This window comes from Nannobrachium achirus (genome assembly GCF_963921795.1).
Source record: "Nannobrachium achirus genome assembly, chromosome: 22".
NCBI classification, from domain to species: domain Eukaryota; kingdom Metazoa; phylum Chordata; class Actinopteri; order Myctophiformes; family Myctophidae; genus Nannobrachium; species Nannobrachium achirus.
Genome location: NC_137829.1, coordinates 25046101 through 25062920, shown reverse-complemented (window position 1 = coordinate 25062920; position 16820 = coordinate 25046101). Strand labels below are relative to the sequence as shown.

Below are 16820 nucleotides of genomic sequence, written 5' to 3'. Positions count from 1 at the left end.
AGAAACACCACCATCTTCCTTTAATAACATACACAATGGAGAACTCAAAAAAATTCTACACAGATTGGTATGTCAGTTCTGCCACAGAAAATACAAATAAAATAAATTATTAACACAAGAGAACAGCTCAACTCAATTATATTGACATAACTTTAGGTAATCTCAATACAGTTATACATATTGGGACACTTGGTAGCTAAATTACACCTGATATAAATTTAGATTCTGAATAAACAACATTTCCTATTTTGAAGAGGATGATTTTGCCATGTACACCAGTAGGATAGGTTGATACTTCGGCTTTTCAATAACGGCCTGTGAAATTAAACAAAATTCATGGGGAAAGCACTACATCTAATTGAATGAAACAATATGAATGCTCAGAGGAACTATCATTTATGTATATAACTGTATATCATATTTATAAATATATATATATATAACATGATTAAAGTTTGTAAAAAGTTACTTACGAGGAGAGTAGGATCGTGATCGTGAACGAGACCTATAGGCCCCACCCCCTCTGTAGTATGGTGAAGGAGATCGCCTTCTGAAACAAGAAACAAGAAAAATAACTGACTAATATGCTTAATCTGGGCACGGCTCAGAAGAAAAGGCTTTGGAAATAGGGAAATAGAGAACAATCTCAGGAGAATTACAGTGGCAGTCACCTCACCTGTTAGATCTGCTGTTGTAGTAGTCCCTGTCATCATAACGATCATAACCACCTCTGTCGTATCCACGATCGTAACCACGGTCGTAGTCCCGTGAATTGCGGCGTGGGCCACTTGGGCCACCTCCGCCACTAGACCAAAGACAGGAGGTAACATTAGTTTTTCTTATGTCTTATGTCATTTTCCCCCAATATTTGCTGGGATATCTGCAAATACCCTACACTTGGCAGCATCAACTCCATACTACAGATTATTAAAATAATTACAAGTATGTGAGATTACTCTGAAATGCACAACTCACAATAAAATAAATAACAAAAAACACAAAAAGTCACACAAGTGCTTAACAATGTAAGAGTATGAGTGACTGCAAGCGTGTGTGTGTGCGTGTGTGTGTGTGTGTGTGTGTGTGTGTGTACGTGTGCACACACTGAAGCACAAACGTGTGACTTTCTGCACGCTTGTGTGGCTATGGCAAGCAATTATATATTGTATTAAGAGTTAGAAAGGGGAAAGTGAAGGTCTCGAATGAAGTGGACTATGGATGATTATTTTGATCATAATGTGAATGGGATTCCGAAGTATGTGCCTCATTAGTGTATTCATAGAACCTGGCTGGCATACTATATGAGAGCAAAGATAACGGTTATTTGCAACTCATGTTTATATGCATGGATTACAGACTATCAGAGACGTGATTCGATATTAATATTGTTTCTATTCGCCTGTTTGCCAGAGAAGCTTACAGCTTACAAGAAAAAGAAACCAAAAATACACAGAAGACATCCTCGCACATATCACATCATGGTGCAGAGCAGAGGTTCCCAACCTCCGGTTCCGAAACCGGTGCTCGGCCGCAGGACATGTACCACCAGGCCAAGAGAAGGCAGTCTGGATTTCCTATTTATATTTACAGGCAAACAATTCTGTCACATGGCAGTGACATCATTTACAAATCCTTGGTGTCTTTAACCAAGTCTTTTCAACCAGCGTCAAGACTCGAGCAGACACAGAGGTATGCTGTCACTACAAGCTGTATTTTCTCACATTGAAATAATAGTGCAATTATTATTTTGTCAACATTCAACTATCAAAAGGTGTAACCCAGATACAATAACACACAACAGCAAGTTTAGCTATAGTTTTCCACCTGTCCAAAGTAATTTCTGAGACCGATACATGAAATAAATATGAGTTAACATTACCTTTATAATCGTCCTCTTGTGGATATAACGTCATAGCTCGATTATATAACATGATGAACATGATATAATGACATACAGTATAAAAATATATAAATAGCAAACATTTCATGAACTTGAGTCGGTCCGTAGTAACAGAAAGGTTGGGAACCACTGGTCTAGACTAGAGATTTATGTTGACTACATAGACAAATTAAAAGTAGAAAAAACAACAAAATACATGGCACTGCCTCTTTAAGGGGTGATAAGCATCTTGGATTCTCTATGGAAGATAATTAACCAGATAATTAATTAGTCAGCCTTGAACTTACTATGTTGGACGGCCCATGTATATTCCAGGGGTTGGTGTGTGAGGTCTTTTCGTGATGGAGAAGTCCACCCTGATTCTACGGCCATCTAGTTCCATGCCATTGGCTCGTTCCTTAGACTGATACAGTAAGGCACAAATATGCTTATTACAGCGCCATACATCACAGGTTTCTGGTACAGCACACACATTAGGAAGAGTTTGACAATTTTCTTTGCCGTTTGTAGCATTCCTACCTCTTTAGCATCTTCTCTGTTCTCGAAGTAGACAAAAGCAAAGCCTCTGGATCGCCTGGACTGCTGGTCGTAGACGATGGACACATCTGCCAAGGGGCCATATTTAGAGAAGACTTCCCTCAGATCCCTCTCGGTGGTGTACAAGCTCAGACCAAAAACTCCTAGGCAACAGTTAGGGTCTGGATTTGCCTGCAATTTGAAACATCCATTAAGGAGACCACTATTTTGCAGCTATTCACATTAATCAGACAATAATTGCACAATCTCTGATAACCAAAATAAACTATATTGGCCATTTTCATTCTGGTACTGGAAATAAAGGATTTGCTGGACACTGTGCCCTAGCCATTGTCTTTCATCTTTCCTTCTTGGAGAAATAATTTCATATTAACTTAATATAACAAGGATCGTAATATACAATACAGCATGATGTCCACATGTCAGTACAGATGTTATTTAATTATTACCCAACAATGGACATAACCCATCTCTATCTGTACATTTTCAGCTCATTTCCATTAACGCAAAAAGTAATATGTTGGATGTATTTGAATTTCACAGGAAGATAAGCCCCTTGAGATGCACCATCTTGTTTTCGAGGGGGTCCTCAAAGCGTTCTATGCATACTACAGTATGTACATAGAACACCAACTTCAAAATCAAGGAAGGCTGTTAATGCTATACTAAATTAAGCACCAACCCGGTTGCCAATGTGCCTGCGGCGGTTGGACATGGGTGAGCGGCTATGGCTGCGGCGGCGGCGCTCTCCGCTGTAGGACCTGCTACGAGAGCGGTGTCGGTTGGACCTTGAGCGGGAGCGAGATCGGCTGTGGCGTCTGCGTGAGCCACGGTGGGAGTGAGACCTGTATTGGGGGAATTGGTTTCTTCATTATATTTATTAACCTCGTAGTCGTAAGCAATATATTCATCATTGGCTGATGAATAGAGAAAATAAGCATTAGCATCTATCTACAAGCGCTTGTTGATTTTCTATTTTCGTTTTTGTCGTTTTGAAAATCTTTGCCTATAATGACTGCCCAAAATAGGGATGCCAGGTTGAAATTGGTTAATAAAAGTTGCATAATCACATGCTCCTGTTTTACAGCAGTATGGCTGTGGCAGGAGTGCTGTTTGACTAGAGAGCTTTGCGTGTCATCTTCAGATGTATTGATGTCCTGACCTGCACTGTTTACTAAAAGTGAGGCCTTTGATCCAGTTAATGAGCATTTGTTTGTGCTTACTAACCCAGTAGTAGATATGTCCCTGTGAATGTCACCACAAGGGAGTAATTCCCATATATTACAATATTAAGCCCCTTTTCCACAGGACCAACACTACTCCACTCCACACTGCCCAATAAACCCTTTTGTAAATCCCGCCCCATTCTGCCCTGTTACTATGATGGGACATTAACCCTGGGCAGATTGTTTTTATAGTGGAAGTGGATGGGATTTTTTTTCCCCTTCATAGCCTCATTACAGCTATATAAAGTACCAAAGGAAAAACACCTAGGTGATATTAATAAAAAGGGAAGACAAAGGTACAGTAGTTACATTGCAAAACAGGGGGTTTACCCGAAAATATATGTTTTAATTTGTTTAATCCCAGTGGGACAGAATCCTCTTTGCAGATTCTTTTATAGTGGTAGTGGATGCGATTTTTTTTCCCTTCATAGCCTCATTACAGCTATATAAAGTACCACAAAAAACACATCTACGTGATATTAATAAAAAGGGAAGAAAAAGGTACAGTAATTACATAGCAAAACAGTAGTTTTCCCCCGAAAAATAAATGTTTTAATTAGTTTAATCCTCTGGATCAGAGATAGAAAGAGAAGCGCATTGCATCTTGGGTACTAGGAAGAGGACAGAGAGAATGTTTCTCCTCACATAATAGGCTGGCTTTTCGTAATTCTGCCCATTTAAATTATATGTACCCAATCGTGACTCTTAGACCATTGATAAGGTACATGTGAACTAGTTTGTTGAAGCTTATTCGTTATGATGAGCGAGATCGCTTGACGCTTGCCGTCGCTATCACCGTACCGGCCGATCTCCGTGTCGCGCACTGCGGACAGTTGTTGAAAGGCACATTCAATATTCTCCACTGCACAAACTCCACCCCCGATAGCAAAAAGTGAATGTTTTTTTCTGGTTGGCCAGTCAGGGAGTCTCAGGGACCAATCAGAAGGCTGACAAACGGTCTATTGTGCCAGGTTTTCCACCTCAAGGACCTGGGTAGAGTGGTGTCAATGTGGTACTAAAGGTGGTACTAAAAAGTATCCAATCTAGAGTAGGTCTGAGCTAGGCCAAACAGGGCCAAACACTTCATAATGACTGATCATTACTTTTTTGTAATGGAAAATGTAGATATTTTTATGTGGTGCGGTGTGGTGTGGTGTAGTGTGGTGTGGTGCTAAAACTGCAGTCGAAAAGGGGCTCTAGAGTGGATACTTTTTAGTACCCTGTTTAGTACCACTTTCACACCACTCTACCCAGGTCCTTGTAGTGGAAAACCTGGCACAAGTGGGCGGTGTGGAGTGGTGTGGAGTTGGGCCAGTGGAAAAGGGGCTTTAGAAGAGTACAAGGCAAAATCTGGGCATTAAATCTTTTAAGGACTTATATATAGACAACATCTTTGCTTCATTTCTACAGCTCTCTGGTAAATATTCACTCCCTAATGGTCATTTATTCAGATACTTTCAGGTTCGTAACTTTGTCCGCAATACTTTTCCCACATTTCCCAATCTGCCTGACAAGTCCAATTTAGATTCCTTTCTGACCCCTATCCCATCTTTGAAAGGTGCTATTTCATATATTTATGATCTGATTTATCTACTACGCCCAGAATCTTTGGGCCGTGTGAAGGCTAGCTGGGAGGAGGATTTGGGGGAAGAGTTCTCTGATGAGGTTTGGGAAGAGGTGTTGAAGCGGGTTCATGGGTCTTCTTTCTGTGCTAGACACTCTCTTATTCAGTGTAAAATACTTCAACGCATTCACTACACTAAGGCTCGGTTGTCTAAGATCTATGAGAATGTCTCACCAACCTGTGACAGATGTCAACATGCACCAGCAGACCTCATGCATTCGTTCTGGCTTTGTCCATCCCTCTCCAATTTTTGGACACAAATTTTCATCTCTCTATCCGAGATCTCAGGGGAAAATGTAGAACCTTGTCCTGTGGGGGCGTTATTTGGGGTATTCCCCTCATTACCCTCCCTTCCTAAAGCTATGAAGGATGCCATGGCCTTTGTCACCCTATTGGCTAGGAGGCTTATCCTATTAAAATGGAAATCCCCTGTCTCTCCCTCACATACGCACTGGATGAGAGATATTCTGTACTTTCTTAAATTGGAGAAAATTAGGCTTTCCTTGAATGGCTCGAGTGAAAAGTTCTCGAAAATATGGAGTCCTTTCTTCCTATATTTACATAGGATACGCTTCCCTTTCATTCCAGATTAAAGCACTGTGCGAGGTCTGGTGATGTGTTGACTCTGAAAAATGTGTGTTAGGTCGGGAGCTTTGTCGGGTATACTGTGCAATAATTCTACCTGTATGGTTAAGCGGACTGAGGTGTCTATTTTGTATGTTCATTTTATTTTATTATTATTGTTGTTATTTCCTTTTTTGTAAGTGTTTTTTTTTCTTTCTGTTTCTCTTGTGTGGGGGGGAAAAATGATATATATTTCAGATGTTTCTTTGTGATAATGGGGATATATTAAGCATTTTTATGACTTTTTCTTGATTCATACAATGAATGCTTGTTAAAAAACCCAATAAACAAAAGTAAAAAAAAAAAAAGAAGAGTACAAGGCAGACAGAGTGTTTCGGATTATTCTCCAAAGCATAGAACTAATCGTGATTGACTCAATTGGCATCAGTCGCGACTCACCCAGACTTGGACCTGGAACGAGAGCGGGATTTGGAGCGGGAGTGTCGTGAGCCCTCTTTGGAGCGGGCAGCCGGAGAGCGGCTGGCAGACTTCCCTGAGCCCCGGGGGCTCAAGCTCCTGGAGGCGGAGCGTGACTCCTGAACACACACACACCAACATGCTTCTTATTAGAGACAGTGAAAGGACATTGGTAGATCTGAAATGTGTCTCTAGACTAGAGTCTAGACCTGTGGTTCTCAAACTTGGGGTCGGGACCCCAAGTGGGGTCCCCAAATTATTTTTTAGCTCAACGGTAAACAAACCAACACACAGTATGAGTGTATACAGGGTATCTGCACATTTATAAAGTCACAATTTAAGGACTTTCAAGAACGTTTTAGTACCAAACTGGCTAAACTGTCAAATATTAAAGTAAGCAAGAGGAACATTGTGAAAATAGCCGATCTACATGCTCACAACGTCTCGCAGTGTGAGGCGTTGTGAGCATGAACTTCGGCTATTTTCACAATATTTATCTGTGGAACCGAGTCACATGTATACCTACAATTCCGAGTGCTTGTCAGGGTGAGGGTCCCCAGTTCAAATAATGTTTATTTTGGGGGTCACAACCTAAAAAGGTTTGAGAACCCCTGGTCTAGACAATAAGAAAAGGGCTAGCCTTGGGACAATGTTGGAAATAAGTGTTCTCACTTTAACATGTTTTCCTCTGGATTCTATTGTTTTTTTCTTTCTTTTTTCCCCCTTTTAATTATGTGTTGTTTTTGATCAGATACAATAAAATCAATGTATCAATACTGTAAATGTGTGTAATGTAGAACAGAGAACATAGATGTGTGGATTTAGGACTGTGTGTTATTTGTTTTAGGAGTAGATGGATAACATGACAGTAATATCATAACATAACAAGCCTATGCATAGAAATAAATAAAGACATCTCTCAGGTGAGAATATTAATGATTTAAAATTCAGTTTACATTGTAATCTGTAAAAAATAAAATAAACATGCAGGCATTTATTTGACAAACATACTAAAAATGAGTGACCTTATCCCAGATTACTTCCTTAACTTCATTTCTGTAACTTCATTACTTCATAAATTTCTTCTTTCTTCAAATGCCTTAATTCTTCTTACTTCCCCATACTTCACACACTGCCCACCACTTCTTCCCTCGTCATGTTTTAGCATGCATTCACACATCTGAGCTTCACATTATTGAAATAATAATGAGACTTCTTCCGCTTTTTTCTTCTTCCAACCTTAACCTTTATGAAAAAGAAAGGATGAAGAATATATGACTACAAACATAACTGCAACCCCTTTTCAAATTAAAATGTGTTAATGTGTGATCTTGTTGCATGCATTGGGAGCACATCATTAAGACTTCAACATTGTTATGCAATCATTTTTGACAAAATACACAATTCTATAAAATACACAATTCTATAAAAACGTAGGAAAATAAAACGTAGACCTACTTTAAATACATTGCACTCTAGTGTGATAATCACATGGGGCAGAAACTGCTCGCCGTGCGTAATAAGAGAAACGAAACGAGCATGACCTCCTATCCATTAGGCTATAAATACTATCATTCGTAATACTAATATTTGCCTAGCATTACAACAAGATAATATATTAGTTAGATATAGGTCTATGGTGTGAACGTTACATAATCTATGGTAATGTTAATCTGAATAGTAGGCTACTGTAGGCTACAAAACATGGCGACTGGGCCTTTACTAGCGCTAAATGTAAAAATTACATCGTCCTACATTTAATTAGTCTATTAATTTAATTAATCATGACTGAGTAATCACATTTTGTTTATAAACAACATTCAACGGCGTCCTTTCAATGTCTGCCTGGAACGTGGAGGCGTTTCACAGCATTATCGTATTAAAGGAAAACATTGCTATTGTTTTTTAGTTTTTATTTTACACACGACAACAGATTAAACAAGACTTTACAGAAGTCATACGCACCCGATCGTATGCCTTCTCGTTGTCACTCATCTCTTGTAGCCTATTTATACAAATAAATAAAAACGAGACGTGGAATGCTGCTAACCAGCTGTAGCACTAGCTGTCTGTTGGCAGAGGCTGAGCAGCAGCAGCAGCACACGCCCGCGCCCGCTCCTCCTCCCTCTTCTCCTCCTCCTCCTCCTCCTCCTCACTGGGTTCCTCCCCTGACCTGGGATCGCGCTTGTCAAAAACCAATGTAATGTAAATATTTGTAAACTGGAACATCAGAAAGAAAATGTTTAAGACCAGCTATCTGTCTGTGTCTGTCTACTGCTGTCTGTCCATAGGCCCACTGTCCATCCAAAAAATTAAATAGGGTAAGTGTTTCATTTTGCAAAATTTTTTCAACTCTCCTGGATTTCCCAGGAGTCTCCTTTGACCCCATCTCCTGGCATGCTCCTGGATTGGCAAATCTCCTGGATTTCTCCTGGATTTTGTATCAAACTCCCAAAATTCACCAGAACACAGTAAATTACATCTACTATGTTAAGTTTTTTCTGGGGGAGGACCCCCAGACCCCCGCTTTAGGGGTGGGGGCAATGCATGCAAGAAAGATCATACAGATATTCACTTAAGTAATGACTTAAAGATGAGAAGTCATTATTAAAGATGTCCTTTGCTTCAGTCATCAAATCTGTACACCTTCATTTGGCATTTTAGGCTGAAATTGTACCCATGCTAGTAAAGCAAGCCTGATAAAAGTATCAAACATTCACAAAATTCACCACAACACAGGAGATTAAATCTACTATGTTAAAAAAAAATCCGGGGGAGGACCCCCAGACCCCCCGCTTTAGGGGTGGGGGCAATGCATGCAAGATCATACAGATATTCACTTAAGTAATGACTTACAGATGAGACATCATTATTAAAGATGTCTTACTTTGCTGCAGTCATCAAATCTGTACACCTACATTTGGCATTTTAGGCTGAAATTGTAGGCCTACACATGCTAGTAAAGTAATCCTGATCAAACATGCACAAAATTCAACAGAACACAGGAAAATATATCTATTAATACGTTTTGGGGAGAGCACCCCCCAGACCCTGGTTGGGGAGTTCCGCGCACCCCCCAAAAAATAAATCTCCTGGATTCTGACAGTCCAATGTTGACAACCCTGGCCTACTCCCTGGAACCCCCTCTAACACCCTTGGGAGTGCCCACTGCCCAGACGGTCGGACCACACTTTGTGCTAGCCTAGGAGTCCTGGTTAGTTGAATCCTATTCCTAACCTCCGAATTCAGTTGAGTTTATTATGAGGAAGGCATTAAGGATGTGTGTCATCATCTCTGCCATCCTGTTTCATTTCAATCACTGTGCCATAATGGTCATAAGCTACTCTGGACGGTCCTGCTACCACTTTTGACTTATTTGTCTCTCTCTACCTGCATACATTATTAGATTCCTTCACATTAACCAACCAGACAAATGTGCCAGAGAGAAACAAGTTAGTGCTACAATATATTACACATGACAGAGAAAAGCTGTTCACATGAGGCAGTAGCCTATTATTAATTCAATGGTCAAATACAAAGCATGCAATTTATTTGTTAGATGCAAGTGAACATGCTAAAAATGATCTGTCACTTGTAATAGACTGTCCCAGACCAAAAGGTATCAAATTAAGTAGTCCTCTATGGCCCAGATTAGATTAATATTAGAATGACCATGATGACAACATCACTTGAGTTGAATCTCGTCAAGAAACAGCTTAATTCACACAAAAATATGCAATAGGCAGACCATCCATCTCTTGCATAATGTTTTCTCATTTTATTTAAAGTGCAAAGCAGCAGAGCGGTGGAGAGAAAAAGATAATACAGAAAGTGCAAGGTTCCGAATTGGCACCTGTTTTTGCCGCTAATGCAGTATAGGTAGCTGGAGGCATACAGTATAAGCTTGCCAGTTTTCAGCCTTGTGACATTCAGTCACCACAATACTAACTTTATTTTATACAACTAATAAATAACCAAATACACATTTCTTAAAAATTCCATAACATTTCCTTGTGTGACAACTTTACACAAAAGTGACGGTTATTATAAATGATTTGGTTGAACTGGTTTCTCTTTTAATTGATCCTTCATTATCTGTTCCAGGTTTGGACATGGCTAATGTTTGATCATATCAACAACACCAGAAATTATTGCAGTATTGGCAGGTTTAGCAGATGTACATTTTCTAAAGAAAAGCCTACCAAAGTATAGTAATAAGTCTCATAGAAGCACACCCAGTCTAGAAGGCAGTCACCCTCAAAAAATAGTCGAGCCTAATAAGATAATCTGCTTAAGAACAAAAGTTGCACTAAGTTACTTTTCACATCTCAGAGTATAACAGCATTGCACAAGTTCAAGTCCGTTGTCAGTCTGGGTATGGGCATGTGTTGCCATTCTGGATACGCTTATGCCACTTCACCTGGTGGGTGATAAGAAAAGAAAGGAGTTACTCTTGACTTGAGTCAGTGAAAATGGGATTTGTTTTTGTGATGAAAATATGGCAAACAAGCCATGGACTTACATATTACGTACCACAGCTATAGAGTACGTTTATCTTATGGAGATCCATAGCGCTGGGTCCATCCCGCTGACCAATGGGAATGTAAGGATCTGGTTTAGGTATTATAGTTGGTCCACCACCCTCAGAGAATGCATACCTGGTACAAGGCACACATAACGTATGAGTTAGTAGGAGGTGAGCAACCTAAAAACATGTTGCCCTGTAGAACATCAAGGGCAATGTATTCAATACACACACACACACACACACACACACACACACACACACACACACACACACACACACACACACACACACACACACACACACACACACACACACACATGCTGCTGGACGACCACCCCCACCCAGGACCTGATTGATATTCTTATGTATTTGCATTTCATTCAATATTATTTGTCTTCCATTTTAATTCACCACCTCTCTGGCATTAATACAAACAGGGCAGCCAGAAGAATCAGAATGGAATTCATTGCTTTGGTTCAGGCTGGTACTGTGCACCTGGTCCCTGTCGCCTGTCCTCTAAACACAACTGCTCAATAAACTCCTCACCTCCAAATCTATATGCCCAGTACAGTGTACTGATTGGGTACATGTTCTGTCTGTGGTGAATCATGATTAAGACCCCTCATCAATCAAATGTGTGTAATCAACAAAAACCCACTGCTGACTTTCTCTTACCTTCCATAATGCATTACAGAACTGTAGTCATATGCAGTGTTGAGATTGTTTGTCATTTGTTTCTGGAAGTTATGCATACGCTCTACCAAGGAACAAAAAGGATACCACAAATGTTAATAATTGTGTTTGTTATTTGCTTTAAAATATATCTGTAGAAAAAACTTTTCCAAAGGTAAGAAAGTATACATTTATCATAGAACCAACCTGGAATGATATTTCTCCATACGATTGTCACATAGTGGTCTCGGTCTGAGCGTGACTGCTCATGCACAAAGCCCAGCGCATGCATGAACTCATGTGAGGCCACTCCAGACCACATACATCCAGGAGCCTGCAGAGAGAGGACCTGGCTTCCTCCAGTCTGCCCAAGGAAGGACCAGCATCTTTCAGCACAAAAGGAGGGATAAATGCATGAAAAACCCTGCATTTACTTTTTGTACTTCCTCATTGTACTGTAACATGCAAAGAATTGTGTGGTGAAGTCGATTACCCATATCTAGGCTGAACATCAAGGAAACTGGCTTCATGAGTGCGTGGAACAAACTTAACACATGTGCCAGCGGCGAGGTCTTGCATTCCATTTTCTATTGTGATTCTGTCCATATCATCTATTGTCAAAATTAAGCAGAAATGTCACATTACACAAACAAAGTAGACTACGTTTATACAGTATAAAGAGCATCATAAACCTAACCAAACAACATGACAAATACAGTTTTTATAGCACTACATGTCTGTGGTCATGGATACATACCATATAGAGGAGAGAGGATATAGGGAACATAAACAAATCCATCAACAGATTTAGGCCATAGACAGGCATTGCCGGGGCAGGTGATGGCGCTCCTTATATATGACCGGGCAATATCCCCATCTTTGAATGTTATTCCTCTAGGTTTTCGAAGCCCTGATGAGAAAAATGTGTTGGTTAGTTTGTTTTAATCTAACTCTGGACTAACTGAATCAATGTCATTTTAGTGAGCAGACAACCTACTTACTCTTATTGGCCTCCAGGATCTTGTCCATTGCAGTCATGTCATCAATATCTATATATTCATCTGAAAATAAAAATAAACATGGATAAGGAGGGACAGAAATAGAATGGTTAGATTTGAAAATACATGCAATTCTCTGTATACTACAGTACATACATTGCTATATCTTTTCATTAACTGACTAGTCATTAAAATGTGCACTACAATAAAAAAGTAACTTTAAGGAACCCACCTGAGTATTTTCGTTTTATCCGTAGCTTTACCTGATGTAATCGAGTTGAATTCTGCAATACACAATTGCATGTTAATATATACCCTTGGTTGAACAAAATGTAATAGTGTACATGAGATGTCTCAGCACTGACCTTTAGTGGTAGGGCATAAGAATGGGTCACCATCCCAAACAGGGCAGCCAGAAGAATCAGAATGGAATTCATTGCTTTGGTTCAGGCTGGTACTGTGCACCTGGTCCCTGTCGCCTGTCCTCTAAACACAACTGCTCAATAAACTCCTCACCTCCACCGAATCTATATACCCAGTACTCCTCCTGTGCTCTGTACTGATTGGGTACATGTTCTGTGGTGAATCACGATTAAGACCCCTCATCATCAAATGTATGTAATCAACAAAAATCCACTGCTGACCCATAACAGATGTTTCTGACCCTGACGCTCAACTCCGTGGATGTGCCCTGTACTTTAACACTTGCGAGATTCAGCACTTTCAAAATGAGATGGCTAAAGGTGTTTTGTTATGCTGGATGTGCCTACAACTCAGCAGTTACTCTGCACAGTATAACTGACCATCCAGTCGAACAGACCCAGCAATTTGTGCCTGACGAAGCAGGCAACCAGTTATTTTGACATGAACTATCAGTCTTCACAGCAATCATTTTGTCATATAAAACAAAAATCTTATCCTTCTTCAAATATGTTTGCTTATATCTAGGGGGTAATTTGGTGGGTAGTGACAGGGATAGCATCTTCCTTGTTAGCAAACTTGCTTACTACAACGTTTAAGGAGAATCCGGTAAATATTCACACCCAAATGTTTCATGGGTAGCTTGCCTGCTGAAACATAGATATTATGAGATTTATTCTGTATCTGATTTAAGCATGTGGCTATACTTTAAAGCTTTGTCACTGTATCAGCAGACCCCTAATTAATACAAGTGTGAATTTTTCTTTCCATCCTCTAAGTTGATCTGAAGTCACTGTGATTATTTGTAATCTCTGATTGCTTTATTTAATCTGATCATGCCTCCCTGTACACATTACGTTTTCTCTCCGATACTATGCAATATTTCATTTATTTCCATGAGTTTTTTTAATAAATGCCATTAGCATTGAATTCTGTAATGATATCCTTTAGTTAAGTTATTTATTACTACAGTAGATCAAATGAAATGAAGAAATACACAGACATACATACAGAAATATATTGGACCGAATATGTAAACACAATATGACATTATAGTGGTTCCCACATCTACTTTGTTGTATTGTTTAAGAATTCTACAGTCTGCAATGTTGTTACTGTACAAGCTCTATCTGTATATGGGTACAAGTGACATTAAAACACCTTGAACTGTAAGTTTATACACCCACAATCTGTCAGTATCTCTGAAATCAGGAGGAGGGATAGGCATCATTTTGTAATACTAATTTATTCAGATATTACATATACACAGACAGACTGTCACTAGAAATCTTTGAATATATCTTTATTTAAATATGTCCATGAATGAAAACCGGTGTATTGTATCATTTTGCAGTAGCTCAAAATTGATTCACTTCAGTGCAGTTTAGTCAAAACTCATCAATTGTCTTGGGAACTGTGAAAACATAAGACAGAATGGAATCAAGCATGAGTGCCAGAACAAGTTATATTCATATATTTATTTTAAATCCATGTAGTATGTTTCAGCAAATAAAGTATTAGCAAAACATTACAAGTACTCAAAGCATTATTGCAATCAAGCTACCAACCACAATTGTAAAGCTTGTTGATTTTCATCTTGTCAAGATGACTGGGTTTGGATCCATGTCCTAGTAAAATGTTTCTTCCGCCGTTCTTAGCAATGATAGTTGGCTCCCCAGTCTGAGAATAGGCATACCTAAATGTAGAGTGAGAGAAACAAATCATAGCTGGATAATATATAATAATAATAATAATAATAATACGAAGAATGAATTGTGTAGACAGCAGCTACACTACACAGCTATGCAAATATATCACTCATCCTACTCACATTCCATAGTGCATGATTGAGCCATAGTCATAAGGCAAATCCAGATTGTCGTTCCTGAATTTTTCGAAGTTCCTCACACGATCTGTTGACATTTTTAAATTAAATTCAAGCCTTTTTTAAATTAATTCATATAAACAAAGATAAAAACAATCAAATCCAGAGCATGAATACATATTATCTAATATAAGAATTGAACCAGTATTTGCCTTCATCCATTCCCGCCCCTTTGTTTTACCTCTCCAGATGTTTGACCAGTTGATGGAGACATATTTGTCCCGGTCAGAGCGAGACTGCTCATGTACAAATCCCAAGGCATGCATAAGTTCGTGGGATGTTATTCCAGTCCGGACGCACTCAGGAGAGCCGAGGGATAACGTCTGTCTTCCACCGCGTACACCAAGGTAGGACCAACACCTACATTAAGATGTACACCAAGTAAAGTCCTCAGTGTTAATTGTACTGTGCAGTGTGCAGTTTAGTTTAGTAGTTTAGTTTATTTGATCACTCACATACATTTATGCAGGTCATACATCCACTTAGTCATTGCATTTCAAATACAACAAGCCAACACCATTACTGATGTAGTAAAATATTATGGCTGAAACCTTCTGTTATTGCTTTATCCTAGCCTTTCTATTGTTATGTAACGATTCATTGCTCTGTAAAAATTAAAATAAATAAGGTAACAGTTTTTAATAACATCCCAGGATACATTTTACCACCATGTCATCGTTTTGGTCATATCATAGGTGTAATAGAAAATGGTGCGAAATGAAGGTTATCTTATTTTGGAATAGAATTCTTCAAATTCTGGCTCACCCTGACTTTGGCTGGATGTCAAGGTAGTCCTTCTGATGAGTCCTTTGAACAAACTTGACACAGGTACCTTTTTCGATGTTCTTCATCCCTTTCCTTATTATTTCTCTCTCCATTTCATCTGTTGAATAATTTAGCAGACAGGTTTAAACACAGAAATAAATCCCCCTAAGCGCAGACAAGCAATGGATGGGGATGAATGTCAAGAAGGATCAAACTATCCTTCATTTGATATGAAAAGCTTCAACAAAAGCAGGACTTACTGTACTGGGGTGCCATCTTATATGCAATGTAGACATGTCCGTCCACTGACTTAGACCATAAGCAGCTCCGTGCAAAGCAGACTTTTGAGCGCCTTCCTGTCGAAACAGCAATATCTCCTTCCCGAAGGCTGGTGCTGCCATCGATGATTCGGGAAGCTGTGGCACAAAGTAAGATAAACGAGGTCAGTCTAGTCGAGGAAACATTTTGTTCTTGCACAGCATTTATGCACAGCTAATTAGACAAATTGGACTTTGGCAATTTACATTGGTACTCATTGGCTTTAATGATGTCATCCATCGCTGGCTTCTCATCTGGATCAGGATATTCTTAGACAGAAAATGGGTAGTCAGTATTTTTCACCATTGCTAAATGTATATCAAAAAATGGAATGAGTAAAGTGCAATATACATTGGACTAAATCCAATCTAGTGTTACCTGAGAATCCCATGGGGCCACCTGGTAAGAAGCTCCTGGTGCCCCTTAATATGTTGGTTGCAGAAACCTACAAAAAAAGACAGGCAGAAATTTTGTTGCAATTCATGTTCATGTTCTATTCTTGAAGCCTCAGTCCCGATCCAATTCATATTCACCTGGGCATGCATGGCCCAGAGACAGGTGGACACAGCCACATAGTATAGCAGGATAATCCGGTCCATCTTGGGTCAGGTTATGTGCACAGTGCTGCCATTACGTCTACTAACACTTAGCTTTATAGGCGTCCCTTATCACTAACTTGTGAAAATACCCATCATTATCTCACTAGAATTACAGGGTCTGTTATTTGTTTATGAGTGAGTTTAATCCCCTAATTAGTTCAGTTCTTTCATAAACAACAATAAGATAGCCAGCCGTAGAATAATATGACGTGTTACCGTTTGTAATAACAACCCCAGTTCAATGGTCAGCTTTCAAATAAACGGGTTACTGTTTAGTATAGGTTTAGGGCAATTTTAGGCTTTGGAA

At 39.4% G+C, this 16820-nt stretch overlaps 2 protein-coding genes across 3 annotated transcripts; both read right to left on the bottom strand.

Moving 5' to 3' along the window:
• Window positions 1–50: 50 nt before the first annotated feature.
• tra2b (transformer 2 beta homolog) lies at window positions 51–8425 on the bottom strand. Of its 2 annotated transcripts, XM_080752673.1 has the most exons (9): window positions 8294–8396; window positions 7443–7573; window positions 6311–6447; window positions 3120–3282; window positions 2420–2608; window positions 2188–2303; window positions 677–805; window positions 474–550; window positions 51–315 (listed from the first exon to the last, which is right to left on the bottom strand). In XM_080752673.1, the coding sequence occupies exons 2-9, from the start codon at window positions 7506–7508 to the stop codon at window positions 305–307; spliced, it is 888 nt and encodes a 295-aa protein (XP_080608799.1). In that variant the 5' UTR covers window positions 7509–7573; window positions 8294–8396; the 3' UTR covers window positions 51–304. The 2 variants fall into 2 exon arrangements, with proteins under 2 accessions (XP_080608799.1, XP_080608800.1); XM_080752674.1 differs by lacking the exon at window positions 7443–7573 and having other exon boundaries at window positions 8294–8425.
• On the bottom strand, window positions 8390–16693 carry LOC308307513 (uncharacterized protein; the record flags this gene model as incomplete). The annotated part of the gene is made up of 15 exons (XM_080752779.1): window positions 16448–16693; window positions 16293–16359; window positions 16121–16183; window positions 15857–16012; window positions 15597–15714; window positions 15013–15191; window positions 14778–14859; window positions 14515–14642; window positions 12530–12589; window positions 12286–12438; window positions 12022–12139; window positions 11736–11914; window positions 11532–11613; window positions 10862–10986; window positions 8390–8496 (listed from the first exon to the last, which is right to left on the bottom strand). The coding sequence occupies exons 1-15, from the start codon at window positions 16511–16513 to the stop codon at window positions 8390–8392; spliced, it is 1683 nt and encodes a 560-aa protein (XP_080608905.1). The 5' UTR covers window positions 16514–16693.
• Between the last annotated feature and the right edge of the window lie 127 nt (window positions 16694–16820).

What these genes read in the sequence shown, in the direction of transcription:
- tra2b (XM_080752673.1), bottom strand. Translation starts at nt 7,508, where the DNA reads ATGTGTGAATGCATGCTAAAACATGACGAGGGAAGAAGTGGTGGGCAG. An exon ending in GCAGGCACATTGGCAACCGG is followed by an intron (nt 2,609 to 3,119) that starts GTTGGTGCTTAA and finishes TTCAAATTGCAG; the next exon opens with GCAAATCCAGACCCTAACTG. An exon ending in TACATGGGCCGTCCAACATA is followed by an intron (nt 806 to 2,187) that starts GTAAGTTCAAGG and finishes TCTTTGGTCTAG; the next exon opens with TGGCGGAGGTGGCCCAAGTG.